Raw genomic sequence first — 25,796 nt, 5'->3', positions numbered from 1 at the left:
GAACAAGTGAGTGGATCGTCATTTCCATCTGAAATATCTCATGTTTCCCAGCGGGTCTAGACAATTTCAATATCTGCTGCTCTAGAAGATATCAGAATGATGCCTTAAACTTACTGGCATTCAGCTAGAGGTTTTGTTGTTTGTCTTGATAATATGCACAGTACCCATAAAATGCTCAGCTCTCAACTTCAGTATCAGTATAATTTTTCTTACACTATTTGTGTGATTGGAGAAACAAAATGCTCAGAGCGTGGCTAAATGCTTAGAGATGTCGTTAAGAGGCGAAGATAATGACCTTCTTAAAGCAAAGTATTCCCATGAGCTCTTTTCTTAGCTTTCAGTGTCTGACTTCCACTTGTAAGTCTGTTTTGAAGATGTAGGTTAAGAGCTTCAGAGACGCATAGTTGCTTTGAGGGCCAGTCTGAAAGTATTGCCTCCAATTGTATTATGTTGGCCCACAACTTCAGAGGTGGATGTTGGTGGTATGGCAGTAGAGGCTGAACCTTCCCACCAATATTCTGTTAAGCCTTATTGCTGTGTGACAGATGGCAGCAGAGGGGCAGTCTGGAAAAAATGCTATCTGGTATGGAAATACACATGAAGCAAAGATCATCATCATAGTATCATAGTATTGTGCGAGTTGGAAGGGACCTTAGAGATCATCGAGTCCAACTCCTGGAATTCGAGCCCTCTGTGTAGCAGAGCGGCACTTCTACCACTTGTGCCACAGGGGGGATTCGAACCCCGGGCCTCCAGTGATGCAAGCGGCAATTCTACCGCTGCGCCACCGGGGCACAAAGATGCGTCGTTGTATTCTTCCATGTGGAAAAATTTGTACCTACTGACATTCATTGGCACTTGCTGAACATTGATGGAGACCAACCAGTAGATGTGAGCACAGTGAGGTCAAGATGTGTTTCAGCAGTGGCAACAGTGATGTGAAAGACAAGCTACAATCTGAACAGCCCCACACAGCTGTCACACTACAAATTGAAGAGCATCTTCATCAGCTTATCCGTGTGGATCAGCAGATTATCACCAGGGAACTGTGAAGCTGAATCGGCTTCATCAGAGGTGGTGTTTGTTGGAATGTTGTGACATTTGTGCCTGATGGGTCCCATGGATGCTCAGTTTCCTAGATTGCATTATTACTGGGGAGGTGATGTGGTGTCGCCTCTATGAGCTGGAATAAGAATGGCAATCCATGGTGACACGTGAATTCCCCATCAAAGAAAAAGTTCAAGAGGCAACTCTTAGCAGGTAAAGAGATTTTGGGGTAGGAAAGGTGTGATCGTCTGGATTTCCTGGAACCTGGACAAACTGTAAACTGACTGCTACATTGTGATGCTAAGTGGGGAAGACACCAACTTCCAGAGTCCAGCCAGAGGAGGAGATGACCTTTTTCTTGCAGCGAGCTTGAAGACTGTGGAGCACATTGACAGTCTTGGCTGGACTGTCCTGTCACACTCCCTGTGTCATCTGGATTTGTCATCTTCTGACTTGCATCTGTGTGGACTAACAAAAAGTGGGCTGCATATGAAGAACTTTCCTAGCAGTGGCACCATCACAGAAGCTGTGAAACAGTGGGTCACCTTCACTGGTGTAGATTTTTACAAGAGTGGCACACTTTGCTAGCAAAAACGCATAGCTAATAGTGATGACTGTATTGAAAAATAGTGTTTATAGCTGAAAGTTTTCTCTTTGTCAGTTACTGTTACTGTCTTCTATTTATCTGTTGTAGTTCCCATGGAAATAAATAGGAGACATTACTTTTGAAGTCACCTATGTATAACTGTATCTTCTGTTCATTGAAGTGTCATCCAGCTTTTGCTGCTTTGAAGCACAATTTTTATGATGATTTCTTTGGAAAGGAAGGGTGTGTGAAAAGCATGTCATAACCTAGCTCTGGAAGGAGAAGGCTCCTTCTCCATACGTTCCTTCAAGTCTGTCTCCTTTCAGGCTGGCGAAAGATGCTACAACATTGCATAGTTGATTGTGTTGAACAGAGTGCAGCACAATGCTTGTTTTTTCTGGATGCTTTCATTTTGGTTAAAAGTCATTGTTTCAGATGAGATTGCTTGAATTTCTTTAGGATATTCATTAAAGCAAGTACTAGGTTCATCGTTCTTCTATTCCTAAATATTTGGTGCTAGTTCTTTTACTTCCGAAATAGTTGTTGCCTTTACATCATGTTGCAGTGGAGGTGAAGAGATGGAATTCCTGATGTGTATATAACTTCATATCATAGTATCATATATATATATATAACTTAGGCAACACAGATGTTGGGCAACATAAATTTGTTGTTTCCTTCTGTTTACTTGGATACTTGGTAATCTTCAGGCTCTGTGCTAGGATGTCTTCTCAGATCTGAACATCTTCCTATAGAGGTTTTATGTATTTATGTATTGGCTATTTGTGTTTGGCATAAGTATTGGTAACTGTGGATTGTCAAGAGACTCCTAGTAACTTTTGCAAGAATATGCAAGTAAAGATCTTCATCAAATTACTGATAAAAGAAATGTTGTGTTTCCAAGGCATAATGTTTTAATGACTGACCTCTAATGTATGTTAATGAAAGTAACTTTGTCACTTCAAATGGAGCTGCTGCCCAGCCTGAGATACTAAGTACTCCTCAGTCTTCATCTGCCCAAAACTAATCAGATATCACTCTGGGTGCTGTGCATTTTCATGCAGGAGTGCCCAAACTTCTTACTTCCCTGGACCGTATTGAGTGAAGAGGAATTAGGCTGCATATAAAATACATGATGTAGTTAATGTAAATAAGTAACAAGTCTTCTTTCTTTCTTTTTTATTTTATTTATTTTTTTTTTTTTTTAGTATTTATTATTAAAAGACAAAAAAAGAGGGTAACAAAAACATAAAACCTAGTGGGTTGGACATGCATATTTTAGTGTATGGTGTTTTTTTTTCTTTCCAGTTGTGCAGTATATTGACTGACTTATTTCTATGGTTAATGGAGGATAGATCCTACAGTTCACTAACAAATAAAATAATGAGAGTATGCGCCAAATGTGTTTCAATATAACTGTTACAACAAATATATTTCCTGTTTTGACAGATAAGCAGAAGTCTTCAGTGACAACAGAACAGCTTGTTTTCTTCTCCACCAGTGATTAAACTTTATTTCTTTCATTTTTGTTGAAGGCTTCAATCACCATGTGGCTTTCCTGTGTTCAAGATGTAACAAAAACAGTAATTTATTTCTAAATAGGTAAATTCCTTAATGGAAAGCTAGTGCCCACACACAACACTGAGGGCAATATCACAACTTTCAGCTTTTGGCTGTGTTAGCACTGGATTGCTCTGATCATGAGTATGCATTGTTTTGAATTTCACTGTTTATTTATGTAATAAATATATTGATGATGACTATACTTTTCCAGTACTGCATTTCTGGCGTGTCTTACTGATTTCAAAACCTATTACGCAGTTTAGATTTCTATTGCAGATTGTTTTCTTTCCCCATGCTTGGGATATGGCAGCTTCATGATTGTTTTGTTGTAACTTATGTCAGTTAACTGTAGTGATAACGTTACAGCAGCGTCTGATCATTTTACAGGGACCTTTTGTGTAGGGGTTAGATTGTAAAGACTTTGAAAGGGACTGAGGAAAATGGTCCTGTCTCAGCTATATTTCATGAAATACTTGAATCTTTAGAGTTGGAAGGGACCTTTAAAGGTCATCTAGTCCAACTCCCCTGCAATGAGCAGGGATGCCACAGTTAGATCAGATTGCCCAGGGCCCGATCTAGCCTCACCTTTTAGGTCTTCAGGAATGGGGCCTTATGTCCAATCTAAGTCTACCCTCTTTGAGCTTGAAGCCATCTCCTCTTGTTCTCTTATCACAGACTAAAGAGTCTGTCCCCGTTTTTCCTGTAGCTCCACTGTTGGTATGGAAAGGCTGCTTACCTTGGCACTTGAATTTAGTTGAGTCATAAGCTTGATTATTAGTTAAGTAGGACTAGTTAATTAATGTGAATACATCAGCCAAACCTGAAATGCAAATAATGGGCCCGTTAAACCTTTACATGTTATGTGCCCTTAAAGGGATTGTCTTGCAGGGTGTTGTTTCACTTGATAGTGTCATTCCACATAGACTACTGTGTTTAAGCCTGCAGCCTCAGGATGCTGAAAAAACTCCTAGGAACATTTTTAAGAGGTTCTTCTGAGAGGGAGACAAAGGTTTTTTTGTATTTGCAGATCTGATCTGTTTTCTTGCATCCATCTGTTCCTTCCAGATTTCAGGATTCTTGGCACCTGTAGATGTTGTTTTGTCAGTGTTTTTTTTTGGTTCTGTGGTGTTATTGTGTTTTGTTTTTTGTTGTTGTTTGTTTTTAATGGAAGCTTAAATTCCATAATTCAGTATCAGATTTCAAGGGAGCGGTAAGCACTTGTTCACTATACTCTCCCTTGTGCTTATGGTGGAAATTGCTGAAGGTTTGACTTCTGAGGAAACAAATACAGTGCTTCTTATTTCATGCTCCAGATAGTTGCATTTAACACCTTCTTTACTTGTCAACTCATTTTCTTTTAGCTTTTTTTTTTTTTTTAAGTCCATTTATGTCACTCAATATTTACATCCTAATGATTTCTTAATAGATCTGTTGTGTATTATCTTTAATTTCACATTCAGGTATCTGTTTCCCCAGAGCCTGACATGGCATCTCTTAGATCAGTCAGTCTCAGATGCTGAAACTCCGCATTAACAACTGATTTCTAGTTTTGGCTGTCACCTCTTTCACAACCTGATCTTTGTCTTCACTGCAAAGCTTATCCATGTTCCAGGAACCATTGTATGTCTTCTTTGAGACAGCTGCAGCTGTAAGTACACTTATGCTTGTACATAGGGTTATATTTTTAACACTTGACTACCATTTTGCCTGCTGTTCAAGTTTGTTATGGTTCTGTTCTTTTGTGTGTGTGCACGATGAAGTCATTCAGTGGTATAAGAAGCAAGTATTTTTGCTTATATCTAACGTTTATTTTTGTATTTGTCTGCAATTGCTGCTGGGGCGTTTACTTGTGTTTGGACCCTCACTCATTCTAGCTGTTGAGATTGATGCACTTTATTTTTCTGAACCTTGTGTCTGCTGTGGCAGTTGCTCAATGCTCCAGAAAACTCCAAGATGGGAGGTCATGGTATGCAGATTGAGAAGGCCTGACAACATTGAAAGCATGTTTGAAAGTTGTGCTATATCTGCATTCCTCTTATACTGCTTTGGAGCAGGAGCACAGCTGAAAGTGATGAAAATGCATTGCCTTACAGATACGAAATAAACTTCATTAAACAGGTTCCCAATTTTGAAGCTGTTATTTTCTATGATGGATAATGTAGTTTTTCCTTCCAATCTTTCACTTCTAATGGCTGTGAAGGCGTTATGCTTAGTGATGGCAGCTAATGTAGCAGCCTTAAGAACATAAACAGATTTCTTTTTTTCTTTCTGTTAAAAGAAAACATTATGGCTGGCTGTTTTTGCTGGTTAGTAGGTGGTATTGAGGAAACTATTAAGATATTTAAGATGGGACACTTGTGGGAATCCAAACAAAGCTTCTCTTTACAAAAAGGATCAGAGATTGACCAGAAGCAGGTGAATGCGTGTTGCTAAGTTAGAGAACAGAGTGTACTACATATATGCTTTATAAAATGATGTGTATTCATGTGCAATAGATGGGCAATGTAGGAAGCTTTCACATATTTGATTGTGTAATCCAACTTTGACTGGCTGAATATCTTCTACTAGTGTTTAAGAATGTGATGTGTGCAGCTGTACCATTTGTGTCCTGATATCTTACCTGCACCTGCCTGGCTTTCATAATTCTGGTTCTGAATATGCAACTTCAGAGATTTAAAAAAATAATAATAATAAATTTTGTTATCCTAAAAATGTTGGTTTGTATCCATTTTGACATTGTCCCAGGCCAGGCAGTGAGTTTGGTTCTTGTATTCAAGTGATTCAAGATACACAGAGAGCTACAGGACATTTCTGCAGAGTAACTGTTGGAATAGTTTATTTTGTTTGTGACTGTCTTCCTTGCATCCCTGTGGTAATTAGATGCTGGTGGCCTCTTTCCCAGTGATGGCTGTAGGCTGTTTCCTTTCACTATTAGCCTCCAAACCCAACACCAAGATACCTGGACCATCAAACCTAGGGCATGCATTGTGTAGGTAATATACTCAAACCTTGATCACATTCAACTGGAGAATTAGATGAGCGCGCAATACCGAACACTTGCTGTAACTTTGTCTTGATAGATGGTTAATGAATTTTCAGTTTGTTATGTGCTGGTCTTGTAACAGCACTTTTATGGGTTACCTTATCTTTAAATGTTCTTTTCTGATTATAGCCTCTTGAGTTACTTTTTACAGATGTGCTTTCAATCGTGTCTCCAGAAAGTGCTGCCCTGAGGCAGCTTGCACGAATACTCGGGTTAGTTCACAGTGAGCTGGCACTCAAGTTTCAGCACTGTTTAACTCAAAAAGATAAGCTGGTACAAAAAGCTTGAATGCTTGTCAGGTATGTAGAAAGATGTCATTCATCCTCTCACGCAAAGATACAAAGCATGTTATGACGCTGGAAATGACCTGGGCTATTGGAGAAAAGTGCTGACATCGCTATACTCTGCTGTATGCCTGTAGACTAGCGTAATTCAAAAGAAATTGAATGAAATTCTTATCTAAAACTGTATTAGAGGACATTCAGTAAAAAAATGTGGTTAGAGCTCTTAATTGATGTGGGCTTTTAACTTACTGTTGCTTTTTCTCTCAAAACCTCTTGTTAAATATTATTATCAGTTGAGGTCAGTTGACATTGCAAAACCATTAACATTTTCAGATGGGTCAATGGTCCATTAAATTGTAATATGTTTTAAGTGAAAATCTGTGCTGCCTCCATGCTTTTTTTTGGAGTTTCTTCTGGTGTATCTGGGGTGAAAAATACTCATGGGTGTACTGGAAGGAGTCCAGCAGAGTGCCATCATCTCCATGATCAGGGGAGTAGAATACCTCTCCTGTGAATAGAGGGTGAGGGAGTTGGGACTGTTCATCCTGGAGGAGGGGAGGCTCAGGGAATTTCAGCAGCGTCTAAAAGGCCTAAAGGGGCTGGTGCAGGGAAGATGGAGCCAGCCTCTTTTAAGTGGTGCTGAGCACCAGGAACAGAGACAGTGGGCACATATTGAAACACAGGAGGTTCCCTCTGAGCATGCGGTTCTTCTGTGCTGTGTGAGTGCCATAGCACTGACACATGTTTCCCAGAGAGGCTGTGAATTCTCCTCCTTGAAGATTTTCAGAAGCAGCGTGGATGTGGGCCTGGTCTCCTTGCTCTGGATGGCCCTGCTGGAGCAGAGGTTAGAGCAGGTGGACCCAGAGGGCCCTGCCAACCTCAGCCATGCTGTGAGTCTCTGAAGTATCTTTCAGTTCTAGGGAAGGGGGGGGGGGGGAGGGGGGGGGGCGTGTGTAAAACAGCATGAAACAAATGGGTCTGTTTCTAGTAATCTTCATGGGAGCTCAGTTGCCAGTGCCAGAATGTAAACCTGGAGAAGACAAATAAGTGTAATTATTGATTACCGGAGTTAACCCTAGTGAACATAACCACCTTACTACCTTACCGGGTAAAGCCCTTCCCAGAGTACTAGTGTTTCTTTCACTGAAGTGGTGGCTCTTGGGCATCATAGTTCTCCAAGTACGTGGGCTCAAGTATACAATGAATGTCAGGGCATATGGGTTGGAAGAGAGCCAGGAGATCCTAAGCGGGAGTACATGTTCCTAAAAGGCACAGATCACCCGAAGACTTATTATGATGACACTAAGTCTCTCCAGGGTTGTTGCCTTATTAGCTTAGTTGCAGGTGAAATGCCCTGAGTATCTGCAGAGTATTCAGTGCACTGAAGTGTAAGGTATATTTCTGAGGCAGGCCTGATTTCTGCTGCTGGGTGTTGACCATCGTAAGTGTGGTTGTGTTGGTATGAACGCTCTAAGAGTAATCTGTTTAGTTTGGCCCTTATACCAGCCAACACTATGGGCCTGTTAAAAGATTAAAGAATCAGGTGCTTCTGTGAGCTGCTTTGGTGATCGTGGAGGAGGGTAGATGTGAAATCTGCGATGAGTAGAAGAGTTATGTGAACAATGCACGGAGTTTCTGAAAATTAGAATCAGTCCAATGTGGATCCTTAATAATTCAATGTTTGCAGGCTGTGATGTTAGTGTACCAATTGCTATGGGCTAGTTTTTTCTAGCACTGTATACTCTAGCATTATATACCATGCAGATCCTCCTTTAGCCTAAGATCATACACAGTTTTCTTTCATTTCCTTTTAACAGTGCTTTTTTCTACTAACCTTGCCTGGCACCGAGGACACTTCTTTTTGTTTAAATATGCAAACTGCTCTGTGATCCATCTTGGTAAATCAAATCCCAGGGTGGAAAGTTATCACTGCTGCAGAAGAGAGATGCTTTAAACAGAATTTTTTGGGATAGGTCTGGGATTTAATTCTGTATTTCAGGCTTCAGTAGTTAATTTGCTGTCATGGTAGCAATAGAACACGTTGTTTTTTCTCAGCTGAGAGTTGTCAACCCCATTTGCTAAAGATTACATTGTGTATTTTTGTATGAGGCAGAGAGGTAGTAGGTCACTATATAGCTCCTGAAGATCTAGAAGTTAAAAGGAACCCTTCTAGAGATAGGCATACATTTTAAGCTTTCAGTTGCATGTAGCATTCTTACAACAGGAGGAATTAAATTTTACATTGCAATACTTTTTATGAGCATAGAGGTGGAATTTGTGAAGGTTGGGTTTCTAACCAAAGCTAGAACAGGCTTAGCAGTGTTTTAAGGATCTTTGTTTATTTTATGTGTCTTTGTTACAGTTAAGCAGCAAAGGGAGACTGAAGAAATAATGCTGGGGAAACAAGCTTGAAAGTGACGTTGAGTTTTAGCGTGATTTTTGCAAACACTGTGCATTGGTCTGCTTATTGTAGAGAATAGACAAAGTATGGTCTTTGTGAGGATTGTAGCCACCTGATTTCAGAGCACTGCATACATCATCCAGTCTTCCTTTCATAACTCAGGTGATTTGGTTACTTGCTGGCGGCAAGAAAGGTGAGATCTGTCACAAATAAGTTGCGTAACTGAGGGCTGAAACATCGTTTTTTCTATGAAAAGGACGGAGAAGGACCTAACCTTCCTGCAACTCAGAGCTTGCAGTATGTGGCAAGCTGTCTCCTTCATTAGAATTGTGGTCCTAATTCTTAGTTCCTTTGAGAAACTGAGGGGCCTGGAGTCAGCTCTAAGAAGTGGTTTGTTTTGTTGCAGCTGTGAGATAAACTGTGTTTTCTAAGGCTCCCTTTTTGAATAGTTCAAATCTTTCTATGTGTTAGAACTGTGATTTAGCTGAAAGGTAGGAGATGTGTTACTATATTTCCAGATAGGTGCATTTTTTACTTTTAATAGTTTTTTTTCACTTTAGCCAAATGTCTTTTTTTCTTGGATAGACATGTCCAACAAGTTCATAGGGAACAGTCAATATTCCAAGGAGAAATCCCTCACAGGAGTCTTGCTGTAGTGCAAGGCTTGTATTCAGAAACATTGCCTTAGAGTGGGATTAACTCAGTGTTGATTTTTGTGTATGTAAAATGGATAGTTCTCTTATTTTTTCTTTTGAACACAAGTTCAAAAGAATAATTATAGAAATTTCTGTATTGTTTTTTACAACTGTGCTTGAGAGGGCAGAAACTATTAGATCCTTTCCTTCTTCAAGAGAAACTACCTTCTGAAGGGAGAGCACGCATACTGAGGTTGGATGGTAGTTACAGATACTGAAGATTTTTCTGTTATTAACACAAGATTAGAAGAATTGAAATAAGACTTGTGGCTCTGAGGAAATCCGTACACTCATGAAAACTAAATGAAGTGTGATGGTAAATTAAAATAACTGAGTAGAAATGGAAAATACATGAGGTGGAAGCTTTCATTCTGTTGCAGGTTGATGAGATAGGGGTGAAATGCTTGAGCTGCTCGGAAAGAGAATGGTTCCAATCAGAAAGCAATTTTTGAAACTATTTTCGTGAGGTTACAGTTGCACGCACAGAAATGTTTTAGTGATCAGGCAATGAGTGGAGTATCAAAGTAGCGTGGAGAACTTGATTAAAAATTGACTATTCAGTTTCCTCAAATGTGAGAATGAGGAATTGTCATATTAGACTCAGTGAAATTCAAACGTGTTGTTCAAGTGAATGATAGTGGACCTGTACAGCTCCTTGCTAGAGGGCTTCAATGGGAGTAAGAAACACATGTTGTCTCAAAGGTGGGCTGAAGTTCTTGGAAGAAATCCATGAAGGCTTCCAATCCATGTACATCAGGCTCAGGAAAACGCCTGAAAAATACTTACGAATGTCACATTTTTTATATATATATATTTGCTTCTGGAGATAGAGCTAGAGGGAGCTTGTGTCACAAAGGAGGAAGAATCTGAGCTAACAGTTGCAGCAGAGAATAAAAACAGTTGCAGAAGATAATAAGAAAATCAGTGTACAATCAAGATCTCTGTGCATTTAAAAATACAAAATTGAAATGAAATATCGTGATAATGAGAATGGAAAGAAGACCGTTTAATTTTGCTTTTGCAATTAATATAGCAATGGAAGAACAGATGTTCTGGATAAACTGGTATTTCTAATTATTCATTTCTAACATTCTGTTTTATTTATTCTTTTTTTCGTTAGCAAAACCAAATAGGAAGCTGACATTTTTGTACTTGGCCAATGATGTCATACAGAACAGCAAAAGGAAAGGACCGGAATTTACAAAAGACTTTGCTCCAGTAATAGTGGAGGCTTTTAAACATGTTTCAAGGTACAGTATGCTGTTATGTGCAGTGCCCTTCAATGTATTTTGGCAGATTAGTTCTCTGTTCATCCATCTGGCCCAGGTAGTCCTTGTCTGCTAATGCTGTACTTCAAGTCTTGTTAATGTGTCTAGCGTTCTTTTGATCTTAAGTAGTCTTAGAGCTGTTAGATAAAGTTATGTAGTAAACTCATCTGCGTTCAATCACTTTTCCCTTGGGAAAATGTTAGAAGTGCCTTATTTTAATACTTTGTCTATATTTATATGCTATAGCAGTCTGGCATGTCTCGTTACTGGTGTTCATGGTTTGTTTTTTTCCAGCGGACTATTTTTATTGTATTAGAATGATGCTGGAACTTTGGTACAGAATTATTTCCATATAGTGCAATAGAGAAGTTAAAAAAATAATAAAAAAAGGCAGCTTTTGTATAATGGGAGTACAGGCATACTATGGATTGAGCAAGCTAAAATAGAAACAGGGGATTGGGCACTCAGTTTTTGTTGCTGCTGATGCACTTACTTAAACACCTTGAACTGGTCTTTGCTGTAAACTGTGGCTTTGATATTTTCTGCGACTATTGAACTTCTACTTTGATAAGGTATGCCATGATCCTTCTATGAAAAGTAATCATACTATAGTGTAGTTGTGATGTATTTTCACTTCGTGTTTGTTTTTCTTTTGTTGTTACAGTGAGTCTGATGAAAGCTGTAAAAAGCACCTTGGCCGAGTGCTCTCGATCTGGGAAGAAAGGTCTGTTTATGAAAATGATGTATTAGAGCAACTTAGGCAAGCTTTGTGTAAGTATTTTGTTTACATTTGAAAATTCAGCATCTTGTTTGAGGAGTCAGAGAAATCAAATTTCAGTTTGTTTTCATTTAGATGGAGACAGAAAGGTGAAGAAGCGTACATATGAACAGATAAAAGTTGATGAAAATAACTGTTCACCTCGAAGTTCTCCCACTGACCCTCCACAGGTAAAACAACATTTATAAAATTCTGGTTTTGTAGATAATTTTTAAGGTGCTTTTATTTTTGGAGGGCCTCTGCTTTTCTTTTTAATAAGTTGCTTGTATGATCAGGGATGACCTCACCCCATTCTTTAGTGCAAGCGGGCGGAACTATGTCCCAGTAGGATATGAGATTTCTCTAGACTATGCTCAGTTGTATTTTATGACCCGTATTAGCTTTGTAAGGAGAAACTGCTGTGCTTTTTACTTGTTCGTGCAACCTTGAGGAAAGATGAATCTTAGTGGATACATCAGTTTGTTTCCTGATGATACCTCTTGCTGGAAATCTTCATTCTTCTGTGGAAAAGGTAGCTTAACATTTACTTTTTTTTTTAGGACTATAAAGAATCTATTGGCTCTGCAACACCTTCTAGCATTGAAGTTTCTGAAAAGTAATGAAAAAATTAGCCTGTCATTTGCTATCCCTTTGTGAGGTGTAACCCACCACAGGTTGTAGGCTGTGTTTAACTTCAGGCCTCAAGAAACTTCCTCCTTGAAGTACTTCTGGTTACAAGTTGGATCTAAGATGTTGAATGTGCTGTTACTTCAGTGAAAACAAAAAAAAAAGTATGAACTGTATATCCTACTCTGCCCATTTTAGGATTTTAGCATTAGCTTTGACAACATTTTAGGTTCTCCTTTGATTTCCAGGGTGGTAACAAATAACACATGTAATTGGAATAAGATTCACAGCATTTATCAATAAAATATTTTTCATTGTTGCAGTCACGATGCTTGAGTAAAGTTCTTTTCTATTTTGCCTTGCTCTGACTCTTATAATTTTTGTGGTACTATCCCATTTCAAAAGGCTTTTGTTATAGCAAGGAATGACTCTCCTGAAATAACCATGGTTTAGTATGTTTCTATGTAACAGCTTACTTCCGAAAGAAGCGCACTGATCTAGTTTGGAGTAGTGGAGCAAAAGTACTAGAAAAGTTTTCAAAATGTGTAGTAAAATGAAAGATACTGTAAACTAATAATTACTGTCTAAAATAAAAGTACTCCTATGCTAAGAACTTCAGTGAAAAATCTGTTTTAGGAAGGTGACCTATAAAAACTAAGGAATGCTGCAACAATTGTCTGATTATTTTTTTTGTTTGACTGAGAGGGAATAGTGTTGATATGATGCTGATATCATAAACACTTTTAAAAACACCATCAAATTGATTCTACCTTGTTGTGAAATATTGTTTTATACTAGGATTTCTTTATTTAAACTAGTCTTCAATCTTGCATGCTTTTTCAGACCATGGATCTCATTAGAGCATTACAAGAACTAGAAAATGCTGCCTCTGGGGATGCAGCAGTTCATCAGAGGATAGCTTCTTTGCCTATAGAGGTCCAGGATGTGTCCCTGTTAGACAGGATAACAGGTGAGGGTTGGGGGTCCAGTAACTGAAATGCTCTTATACGAACTTGGTGACATAGAATGAAGTCATGCTTTACCTGTTTCTCTCTGCTTACTTTTAGATAAGGAATCTGGAGAGCAACTTTCCAAAATGGTAGATGATGCGTGTATGTTGCTGGCGGATTACAATGGCAGGTTGGCAGCTGAAATAGATGATAGGAAGCAGCTAATTCGAATGTTGTCAGACTTTCTACGATGTCAAAAAGAATTCCTTGCAGAGAAGGAACATAAGCTGGAAGTGCGTATTGTTTTGTTTTAGTCCATTCTTTGATAAAGCTTGATCTTGTAAATGTTTTCAACTTGCCTAAACTGCTTTTCTCTTCAAAGGTAATTACCAGCTAGATCTTTGTTTCCAGCACGTTATTAACAAGATTTCTTTGGTTTTCACATTCTAACTTTGTTAAATCAGCAGAACAGTAGGTAATATTATGTTGTGATCCTTTCAGTGCTTATCTTTGTTTTTTAGCATGTTCAGTCTGTGTGATAAGTAGAGGCTTAATCTGGTACACAGATTAATTGCTTTTCAGGTCTCATGTGTAACAGGCATATCATAAAATATTTCTTCATGCTGTGGTTTCTTTACTGTTTTCTAATGTCAGAACTTGAACTCAAGTTTTACAGCATCTTGGTTCAGGAAAATACTGTTTGTGATGCATCTGAAGTTGTCTTTCCTAGAGTACTGTTGTTTCCTGACCTTTGCTGTTGTGCCTCACAGAAAAGCAATTAATGAATTTTTTTTCCTGCCAGCTTCACTGTATTTGTCCTTACCTGAGGGAAGAATATCAACCAACTTCATGTAAGATAGATGGTATGCATGGTAGTGTTGATCGCAGTAGCAAATGATCCAGCTGGTCAATGGAACCTAAAAGAACAGGAAACCTTAAGTTTTTGTCACCTGCTTTATCTTCCATGTTTGTATATAATGTGTTTGAAGGACATATTCTCACTGTAGTACTTTGGGAACAATTGTTTTCTTTTTGTAGATTGTTACCTGCAATTACAACTAGTTAGTTATAGGCTGCTGATTTAGTGAATTGCTCACAAAGTAGTGATGTTAGTCCTTCAGACAAACTGATACTTCTGTGGAAACCAACGCTTGATTAATCAGGAATTGCAAATGGAGTGCAACTTTGAACATATTTCACTCTTGTTGGCAGTTTTCAACAAGTATTAAATGGTTTAACTTCCCAATATTGCTAGATCAGTGAGTTCATTTAAGAAATTTAGCTGTAGTTTGTAATTAATACTCATGCTGTCATGGTCCTTAAACTGAGTTGCTTGGCTGAATTATTTAAATAGTTAAAGAATCTTATTCTAATACTGCACACTTCCAGTTTTGGACTGATTTCAGTGGCCTTTCCTTACAAAGGAGGAGACAGTAGTCCACAGTGTCTCTCTTTTAAAAAAATAAAATGTAGTGCTAGGATGTCAAGGTATACTCTAAGAATGCTTTTAGGCTGATCAGTGTGGTATAAATATAAGCTATTTAAAAAAACAAACAAACAAAAAAAAAACAACACCTGAGTAAAGGTAGTGTTATCTCAAGGTGCTGCTAGAAGAGCTGATAGGAAAAACACAGTGAACTTTAGAAATTAAACCTTAGAAATCAAACTTCTAAACTTGTGTTGAGTGAAGTTACTTCTTTTATACTCACTACAAGTAGTGCCTCTTAGTTTGTGAACTGCAGGCTGATAAACATTCTGAAACTTTGAAATGCAAGATTAGCATGTCTTCACAATAATGTCTATAGTCAGTGGACTGAATTTCTCTTCTTATATTCTCTTAATATTTTCTGGTAAATACCAATTGCCTGCAGCTAGATTCATTCATTTCATCAGGCAAGGACTGTATTTTTACCATCTTAGGAAGCACCATACCTAATAAGGAGCCTTATTTTTTGGCTTGAGATGTGAAATAGCACTGGAAAAAGGGCTTGTCATCCATTTGTTTGAGAACGTGTTTTCTGAACTATATGTTTCTGGACTTCGACTTCCAAACTTAATTTCTGGCATCTGTTCTAGACAAGGACAGTTCTTTTGTTAGTCTTCAGACTACTGACATTCTTTTGAGTATAACATGCTTTCTGAGTAGTAACATATCAAGACTTAATTTCTTTCTGAGTTAGTATTATCCATCTGTCAGTATTCTTGAGATCCAACCCAATTACAGCGTCCAACACCCAGTTGTGCTTAGAAAGAAGTGGTTGTGTTCTTTTTTGATTTCTAGGAATGTCACCTGCTTTTGACCTGGTTTAACAGTACTAGGATTAGCATTTCCAGAGAACTTTAACCGTCTCTAAACTTTGGACTAGGTCTTTTCAGGCCTAAATTTGCAGGTCTTTTTATTAACCTTCTGAAGCAAATTTACGGGTAAGTAGCTTGTACTAGCCAAGGTTTGCATGAGTACAGGAAATTTTAACAACAAATAAATACATAGACTGTCATGTCTGCATCAAAAGTTAACCATACTGCCTAGTAGGTGAATTTCATAACTCTACTGTGGGTAAGTAATATTGTTTTTAACTCTTAAGTCATTTTCTTTAACATCTGTCTAGCTTCTGTTGCAGGTGGTGGCCATGGACCTATCTTCTAATGATGTCACCATCCCTTAGTATACACATCCTGCTAAAAATAAATTTAAGAATCAAAATCTTGTATTGTCTGTTGTTTTTGGAAACTAAAGGGGAGGAATTCTTTAACTGCTCGTACTGAACCTCTGCTGTCGTCTATCTTCTCACAAACATTACTGAATTTATACCCGGTTGCAAACAATACTGAATTTATATGTAAGACAGATAAGTATTTATCAGAACCCTGCCTTTTTCTTGAAGACCAGAGCTTTCACGTGGTTGTTCCTGAAATTTGTAAATTTGGTTAAATCATTTCAAGTTCCAAATACAGAAATCTGAGTGTCACTTGGGTTGAAATCACCATTACCCAAAGCCAAACTGCTGTGAAAATGGGGCTTTCAGACTTCCGCTTTTTAACTTACACCGTTACTTACTGGACCTAGATGAACATCAGAAGTAAGTGATGGATATCGAACTTATCCATCACAAACACAGTAAAGAACTTTCATTTAATTGTTGGAAATTATTTTGTATATAGCAGAAAAGGTGCATTTTATTTATGTTCTTATGCCCCTTCTGGAAACTGAGCTTTAGGGACTAATATTTCCTATTTTCTACTTGTTTGGTTCACTCCTCCCTTTCTGCCTCCTTGCTGAGCCCTTGTACTGCCCCTATTCCTTTTTCTTAGCATTTGAACAGAAGTGTTGGTTTGTCCATTGATCTCACTGAAGCCTAGGAAGGTGCTATTTGTGTAGAGCAGGAACAGACAAGGAGCTATACTAAACTTAATATCTAGGTGTGCTCATTTTAGTGTAGTGAAGATTGTCCTATAGACATTCTGGATGTAACGTGGCCTTAGGGTGTACCGTGAAGTGACAAGTGAAATACTTGATTTACTGTTGCTTTGCTTTTACCTTTTCTACAATTCCATTGTTTACAGAGTAGATAAAACCATATAAATTTCAAATAAAAGCTTTGATAATGCAGAATCTTTTATGACTTACCAGCAAGCACGGACAGAAGCTAACACTTTTTTTTCCCCTAAAACAAACAGAAAAACTCTCTCATCTTTTATTATTTAGAAATATAACGTTGCTACACTTGGCATATGCTGGATGATATAATTGGTTGTTTTTGTTTTTTGTTTTTTTACCTAATGTTTGTAGCTGTTTACACCTTGAATTTGGAAATATTTTCACAAAATCCAAATTACTGTGGAGGAAGTGCTCTGCTGGGAGGCCTTCTGTGTTTCAGCAGATTACATTTAATTAAGATGTCTGATTTTGTTTTCTTGCAATCCTTATTTTATACGGCTACATAAACAATATTCACACATCTGGTTGTAATTGTGATTACTTAGCATATAATGTGAGCAGTGCACTTTTATTTCACGATTGAACTTTATAGCTTAGTATAACTTGTCTTCTTGGGAAGTTTAATTTTGTCATTGAATTTTATGGGTAAAATGTAGCTTTGGAGTCAGAGGATTTTTTTGCTCTGTTCATTTCTAGGTTAATGGTTTCAAATGCTGCGGAAAACATTAAGAATTTAAGGATAGTAGTGGTGTATTATAACAGACCTTTGGCTTTTAGATTTTTTTTTTTTATTTTTTATTTTTTTTCCTAAGTGCAAGACTGGTCTACTGATTTCTTCCACTGTTGCCTTACTTAATATTAGGGGCATCACAGCATCTTATGCTTTCTTTTTTTCTTTTCTTCTTAGTACCTTTTGTATGTAAGCTTGTTTCTGTCTGTGCTAAATGAACTTAGAATGCCACGTTTAGTCACATACTTTTCAAATTCACTTGAAATAATTGGGTTTAATTCTTAAACCTTTCAGTGGAGCAGCTGATGTGTTCTGCTGTCCTTTGGTTGAAGGTGAGGAAGTCTGATTTGTAGCATGAATTCTACACTGCTTTTTGTTTTAGGGTGGAATTTTCTCTGCACCACTGTAGGTGATCTGCAGATCCCTAACTGTGGGAGAACTGCAGTAACTCAAGTTCATCTTGAATTAGAACCAAGCTGTGCTGTAACTGTTATTAACAGTGTAGTGATTACAGAACTATTAGTTGGGAAATATTAGGATTTTATCAAGAAGGTTTATCCATTCTAAACAGGATTGTTTTGAGCATTTAAGATCTTCTGATAATTTCTTGGAAACATAAGTCTCTGTGTAAGTAGTGATGGACAGGTGTTCTCTGCTGTGGTCTATTTTGGCATTTTGAATCATATTCTTTTCTGTTCAGGGTTAAAGCTCAAGGAATTTAATCTGGCTTGAGATTTACTTTATTCTAGTTCTTATAGGCTGGTACAAAATGAAATTGGATTCAGAAACAGACTGCTGTGTTTACAGATTTGGATAGACTAGTTCAGTGCCCTTCCTCATGAATTCACTTTGACTAGGAGAGATGCTTCAGGTCTTGAAGTTATAGTTGTCTTAAAGTTTAGTTGAACAATGCAGGTCCCTTCCTGAATATAGCCACTGATGTTAAAATAAATAAATAAAATCCAGTGAAATTCCCGGCTTTTATTATATACCAGAACGTGATTGGAAAGAGTTCAGCAGTTGCTGTGGTACCCAAAGTTTACTTAAAGTATTTGAAGGAAATGGTTCAAAGCAAGGTAGGCATATTTCTTATCTGTAGAAGTAGGCTAGCTAAGCATGTTTACAAATTGCTAACCTATTTTTTGAGTGTAGTTGTTTGTGTGCTTCCATGAGCATTTTATATCTCTACCAAAAAGTGGCAGGATAAAGTTGAAAAAGTAAAGTTTTGTAGAACTAATTTGCTGGATTGGAGTGGAGAATAGCAACTCTGAGGTCAAATACAACAAAGTCAAGTTTGTTGATGAATAAATATATATATATATATATCCTGTACCCATTTGATGAGAATAGTATTTATTTGTATCGTTTCTTACAGCAAACCTATAAGTGCTCTGTGCTTGACTAATGAGTATCAATATTGTACAGTGACTAGCAACTAGAGTCTCAGGTTCATGGTACATAATTTCCCAATTTGTATCTAAAGGAGTGTTAGACTTCAGAGTTCTTTATCCTCAGCACAACAGAAACATTTGAAGACTTCTGCTTTCTCAGTTAATTTATCAGTGATTTGAGTAAAAAAACCCTGGCTTTTCAAACAGATTGGGCAAGTTTGAGATTGTGCTTTGCTCATTCCTGTAAAATAAGAATAACCTCTTACTGCAGTTCATGTTTTAAGGTGTTGTTTATCGTGTTATTCCAAAATCATTTAAGGTACTTCGTTATAACTTCTGTATTCAGAAAACTTATTTAACCGATTTCCTGTTTGTGAAGGGTGGATTTTTTTTAAATGTCACTCTGCAGCTTACCCTTAACTCTTCATTTAAAGAAAAACAAAGTAAAAGTACACAAGTACTTATGATCTGGGGTATCTTTTGAATTCTTCTCTGTAAATCTACAGGGGAAAGATACTGGTTGTATCTAGGTGAGACTTGCTGCTTGTTAACGAGTCCTTTAGACAGTGCTCCTGGCTGTTGTAAGCCAAAACAAATCTATTTATGTCATCTTCAGAAGAACAAGTTTTACAGGTATGTAATGGATTGTTTTTTATGCAAACATCTGAGAGAATTGGAAAGTGGTAATGGAATAATCAGCTCAGTATACTTTATCTAGAAGTACTTCTTGAGCTTTTGAAGGACAGATGGAAACTAGGTAATGACGTTTGGGTGATTTCTTCAGCAGCTGTTCTTTGCATTGGCCAGACACATTGCTTCACTAAACAGAAAGAACCTGGATTTGAGAAGCATTGAAACTAGCACCTGTTTCTGTCAGTGCTGACTATGTTGCACTTTGTTTTTAGTAAAGGTATAGTCTTAACTAGAGGTCTTAATTTTGTTGCTGTTTGAACTAGTTTTTCCCCCCGATCATTTTATCAATAGAACTATTATAAGAACAGTTATTTATTTTGAATACAGAACCAACAGAACTATAAAACTGGCTTTTATTCTTCCCCCATCCCTTCCCAACCCAGCTGAAATCTGCTTTTGGAATTGCTGATGCAAGTTAAGAGAAACATTGGAGTACATCAGAATGACAAGTTGCTGTGTTAGAGGAGAGAGGAGAACTCATTGCTAAATGAGATTACACAACATCCTTTCTCACTTGATTTGTCAGCTACAGAGAAAATATAAACTTTTTTGAAGAGAGAAATTAGATAGAGAGGAAAAAGGAAAGGAAGCTTTGTGAAAACTAATCCACAGTCTGAGGTGACAGCATATATATAAGCAAGCTTGATGGAAATCTGTTTCTTTTGCTGATGTCTTTTGGTACTTCAGTGTAATGGGAAGATAAGTCATTGTGTAGCAGCTGTAGCTTCTGCTATGCTCTTAAGAGTTCCCTCTAAAGCCAGTGTCATTAGCCTGATACTCAGGAGTTCTGCTTGGAATTTTTTTTTCTGCCATCATTAGGGCTAGAAACATAATAAAACCTTTGTCCTAACAAGCTTCTATATTCTGTAAAAAGAGGGCACTGTACTCAAGTTACTCTTTAATATGGCCTATACCTGTATCTCCTCACTGCACTTCTGGTAACAATTTGGTTGTTTGTGAAGGCTGATGAGAAATACTACTAGATCGGACAGAATAAAAAAAGAAGATAAATGGTTAGAACATAAGCATGCCTTTTGTCAGCTTTGTTGAAATAACAAAGCAGATTGCATTCAATCTCAATTACAAACTTCAGATGTTTCTTCTTAAAAACAGTATGTCTTTAGGTTCAAAAAGTTTTGCATAAAATTTAATACAGAACTTAATAGCATTCAATGTTTGTGGACAGGGCTAATCATTTTCTGAAGAATTTGATCAGCAAGGAGCCTGTCTACTAGTGGACAACAGCTACACATATTAACATTTTAAAGAAAGTCCACATCTGCTCTGGATCTCGTTCATAGTACTGATATTTACCACTGTCTTCATAAACACATGAGGAAATACTCCATCATCTTCCCTAATTGCATGCAGCAGAACATCTTCAAAGCTCATAATTAAATACATCTAATAACAGGAAATAGTGTACTATTTTGGTGCCAGTTTAGGCAGTTCTTACAGGAAGAAATGTTGATCAGAACAAATACATTTGTAGGTACAGGTTTTGTCTGTATAACAAAAACTGGTCAGAGTCTTAAAATGATATATTCCTGTTCTAGAACACTTCTAAATGTTGTGGTGTGTAAGGACTGCAGTTTCCATGAGTTTTCTTAAACCCAGAACATGAATTGAAATTGTAGATCAGTTCATCACTGATAAGACCCAGATAAGGACCATTTTTAGTTTTAATAATTCTGATGACAAATTTGAGTTTATAACCAAACTGTTCTTAAGCAGGCATCAAAACAATTTCATTTCCCTACCTTGAATTCATGACCATATATAATGGTACTGATAGTTTGTGACTATGTCATACATCCTGCCCTGAGGAGCTGTGTATGGGGCTTTGATGAACCTCTTCTAGTGGGAAGTGTCTCTGCCTGTGGCAGGGAGTTGGAACCAGGTGATCTTTAAGGGCCTTTCCAATGCAAACCATTCTGATTTCAATCTGCAATGGTCTGTATACTCCTTTCAAATACCTACTGATTATCTGAAGGACAGTGCCTTCAGATTTCCCATTAATAATGGCAGTCTGCATAATATGCACTTTTCAAAAAACAGCTACTCGTAACAATACAGATATTAGCCAACAGGTAGTTCATATAGTTTAACTGCATTGTGGTAATGAGATTATCTTGTTAGACCAGTAGTTTTCCACTGCTTTTATGAAACCTGTGCTAACTGTTTAAGTAGTGGGTTGTATAGTTGGTAGCTTCTCTTATCTATTCACTAGAAGCTAAATGGAAAGGACAAAAATACTGTTTAGGGTTCAGATAAACTGAGTTTTACAGATCAAAACCATCACATTTATACTGGTTTCTAGGTAAATGTATTTCACCTGTGCCACTTTAATTGAACAAAATTCACATGTAATAAAATCATTTCTGGTTCTGAAGGAGAGTTCAAAGAGTAGTGCTGATGAAGTGGGCGGATTCATGGAGTATTAAGTCAAGAAAGCCAGCTGAGAGACAATGAAAACTTTTAAGGAAAATTATGATTCTCTTGGCTGGGCTGTTACTGGAAGAAATCAAGTTCTTAAAGTGTGGCTCTATCTTTCTGTTAAAGCATGTAGGTGAAATAACCTTTTGAAGAGTCTTCCATTTCATCTTGTCGGTACCTTCTGCTGTTTAAGATTGGCTTTAGGTTGAGGACAGTTTTAAAGCTCCATCACTCACTATTGACTTCTTCTTGAAGCTGAATCTGTATGCCTTGGGCTGTGTAACTGAATGTTAAAAGGTCAGTTTCAGCAGCAGTGAGAAAAGCTGTTATGCACATTTGTTGTACTTGCCCCACATCAGTATCTCAGCTTGATAGCTATGGAAAGGGGGTTGGGAAGCTCTGTCATAGGAGTGCTCTTTGTCACTTGGTAAGGTTGTAAAGTGATCCTTTCACTTCCCTTAAAATTTAATTCCAGACCAAAATAAAAAAGAAAGAACCTTTATTTCTGCATTTAGGTTAAAATGGTTGATGTTTTCCAGTTCTGACAAAAGGAGACTGTGAATTAGTCTGTTTTGGAGTTGTTAAAGCTTTTTCCCCTGTCAAAATCTGGAAAGCCGTGGACTAAAAATAGTGGAAATGAGAAGTAGAATATAGGGAAACAGCTTATGTTGACTTATACATTCTGTAAAGAATAGTAATAGAAGTCTGTGTGGTGTTTTGGAGTTTCATTCTGGTATGTGGTATGAAAATGTATCTCCAAGATAAAAAGTGCATTAAGTTGACTCGCATGGAGAGGACAAAACGTTTTTCTAATGCTTCCCAGCTGGTTCTGGCAGTGATTAGTGGAAAAAGTGAGCGTGTTGCAATTAAAGTAGGCTTATTAGTATTGTTTTTATCTGACTTCTCAGGAGGTGAGACCAAAGCAGTCCTGCTGTCAGTTCATCATTTCTTTTATTGGCCTGGGAAACAATCTTGAAAATACCTTATTTCCTTAGGTTTGGAAGATTTATTTTTGGAAGTGGATACCAAAGGACTATTTTAGTTGTGTTTTGTTTTGTTTTTTTTTTTTCCTATCTGCTGTCCAGTCATTATGTGTAGCTTGAAGCCAGCCATAAGCTCCGCTACTTGTTACCAAAACAATGAATTGTGGGATATAGAAGACATTAGGGGTATTAGGGTGGGGAGGGAAGAGTTGGAAGGAGCACACTGTCTGGGAGTTATGGCGAGATGGAAAGCTGAGCTAACTAGTATGGGATTGGGAGGAATAGCTGCTTATTTTTAGGAATCAAGCACCATCATTGTTCACTAAACATTTTTCTACCCCGTGCTGTATCAATTTGAATAGTGCTATTGAGGGTGAAAATATTTGCATGTGATAGTAGAGCTGAAAAAAAAATAAAAATTCTTCTCTGCAATTGTTAGTCTGAAGAGTCTGTTTTGAGCTTCTCTGCTCAGCTTTGCTAGATGCTTTATCTTTGCTAGCTGGTTTCACTATTAGATGAAATCTTGTTTTTGCAAAAGCACCTTTCTAATTAATGGACCTCATAGAATGTTCTCACTGTTTTTGGTAACTTAGAAGTAAATCGTGAATTCAAACTAATAGGAAAAACCACTCACGTGGTTACCAAGTACATTGATCTGTCAGGAAAACAAAGAAAAATCTGCTATCATTAAATGAAGAAGAGCTTCAGTATTTGAGATAGGTTGTTACATACTGAAATGAAAATATCTGAAACTGTTGAAGTATTAATAAGGAAATTTTGATGACTTGTTCTTTGTGCTGTTACACCGCCCACCCCTTTTCACTCCCCAGAAAACAGCAACAAAAATTGAAAGCAAAGTAAACACAGTGCTTTTTAGGATGACGAGAACATTATTTTTGAGATGCATACACAGAGCAGGAAGGTAAAATTGGCTCCTTAGGCAGAAAATGTAGTGAAGAACAGAAGCCATACATTTTATGTTTTTGTTAGCAAACAAAACAAGGACTCTGAAGACATAAATTAACATTATCTGTTGCTATAAAGTCAAAATAGCTTTTTGGTGCAAATGTGATCGGCTATCTGCATAGCAGGATTTGTTTGTCGTGGCTACAGCTTTGTAAGCGAGGCAACAGTTTTGAAGTTCTGCAGCAATAATGTGCAATGGTTTTAAAGCTCTGCTGCATGCAGTGTTTAGCTGCAGGGAACATACATTGGCTACTTTGTTAGTCATCACGTTGTGTAAGAGGGTGTTGAATTTTCAAAGACATGAACTGGAAATCATTAGAACTGTTTGAGTTTGAGTTCACCATTCAATAGATTTGAATTAACTTCTGAAAGTAGCAGTATGTCCAAAACAACAGCACTGCATGAAGGAGGAGGAAGATTTACGTCTGAATGTTATAGCTGTAGTAGATGCTTCCTCGACTCTGTTTTTTTCAGATGTTAGACTCTTAGTACCCTTCTCCATTCCTAATGACATTGTTGTTGTTGTTTCATCCTTTCTTTCTCTTAAATCAGTAGGTTTCAGATAAGATTTGTTTTATTCTTGCCCAAATACTCATGAGACAGCAAAAAAGATTTTGGTGGTGGTGGTGTTTAAGAGTTCTGCATATACATGAGTTCTGGAGTTGGAGTATGTGGAGTTTTGAGCTACTACTGACTTATTTAAATTGAGACTTTGAGCTATTCTGATCTGGATAAATGTATAAGCGCTTCAGGTAATGAAGATGGGTGAAAGCAGAAGATGGAGCAGATGATAGTACTGCCCTTAATTTTACTCTGTAATGCTGCAAACAACATTGTAACGTAACTTAAATCTTGTTTGCTGTTAAGCATAGTAGGAGCAATTATTTTGCAAGAACAAAAAATAAAAATTCAGTTGTTCACCACATCATATCCTAATTCACTGTTTGTAGCTTGTCCCATTGTTACTTCTTTTTTCCTTCAGTCACTTTGCTTTCTCCCCATACTGGGGTCATTAAGAAAATGCTGAGCGCTTCCTCTTCCTTCACCCTTTCCATCTTGGCTTTAGTTGGCTTCCTGCATACCAGGACTCAACTGTGAGGCTGAATTAAATGCTGTTTGTTGCCTAGGGGATCACAGGATTGAGATGAAATCTGGTTTAAGTTTTGGAGGTATCCTAGAAATATCATACAGTCTCCCATTTAAAGTAGCCTGTTTTCAGATGGAGATGATTTAACATCCATCAGCCATTATGATCCGTGGTCAGAAAGTGTTGGTCATCTCTAACATCAGTGTATTTAATAGTAAAGCAAGCTGTGACATTATTTTGCCAGCTTCATTCATGAGTGCTTGGCCCACCAGATTCTATTAATCATTTGATTTAAAAAAAAACAAAATGAAACAACCCCCCCCCCCCCCCTCCCCCAGGAGTTTTATTTTAACAGATACTTAATGGGAAGCTTCTGGACATGTCTTTACAGTTTTTCATTTGTTTTTGATTCCATAATAACCTGTGTAAGGAATGGTTGCTTCATTTGTGCCAGTAGCTCTCCTCTCCCTTTTCTCCCTCTCCCTTTTCTCCCATTTTCTACTTTCTGTCCTAGGAAGACTTTATATTGTTGATGGCAGAGGGGGGTGGCTTTACTTCTTTTGTATTTAAAGGAATTTATTTAAGCAACCTTTCATGTTAAGCAGTTTTGATAGACTGCCACTGTCATTAGTATTACATATGCTGTTTAGTAAAAACAATTTAGCCTGCCATCTTGAAAGCCAGATCTTTCTTGTGCTTGCTCTTTCAGGCCACATAGTGAAACAAGTGTCATTCCCAGTAGAGAAACCCATCATTTAGCATAGGCACAACTCCTATGGAGAGAACTGACTTTTGTTTTTGTATACTTATTAATTTGCTCTCACCCATAACACAGCTATAGTGTTATTTG

At 37.6% G+C, this 25,796-nt stretch overlaps 1 protein-coding gene across 2 annotated transcripts in view; it reads left to right on the top strand.

The window, feature by feature from the left end:
- RPRD1A (regulation of nuclear pre-mRNA domain containing 1A) overlaps window positions 1–25,796 on the top strand; it is a 48,444-nt gene that overhangs the window by 1,704 nt on the left and 20,944 nt on the right. For both annotated transcript variants that reach the window (XM_072327656.1, XM_072327655.1), the window contains exons 2-6: window positions 10,740–10,869; window positions 11,552–11,658; window positions 11,741–11,835; window positions 13,115–13,241; window positions 13,339–13,514. In XM_072327656.1, coding sequence (XP_072183757.1) covers window positions 10,740–10,869; window positions 11,552–11,658; window positions 11,741–11,835; window positions 13,115–13,241; window positions 13,339–13,514 — 635 coding nt within the window. The remainder of the gene's footprint in view (window positions 1–10,739; window positions 10,870–11,551; window positions 11,659–11,740; window positions 11,836–13,114; window positions 13,242–13,338; window positions 13,515–25,796) is intronic.

Source organism: Excalfactoria chinensis, chromosome 2 (genome assembly GCF_039878825.1).
Source record: "Excalfactoria chinensis isolate bCotChi1 chromosome 2, bCotChi1.hap2, whole genome shotgun sequence".
NCBI lineage: Eukaryota > Metazoa > Chordata > Aves > Galliformes > Phasianidae > Excalfactoria > Excalfactoria chinensis.
This window is presented reverse-complemented; position numbering and strand designations above follow the sequence as displayed.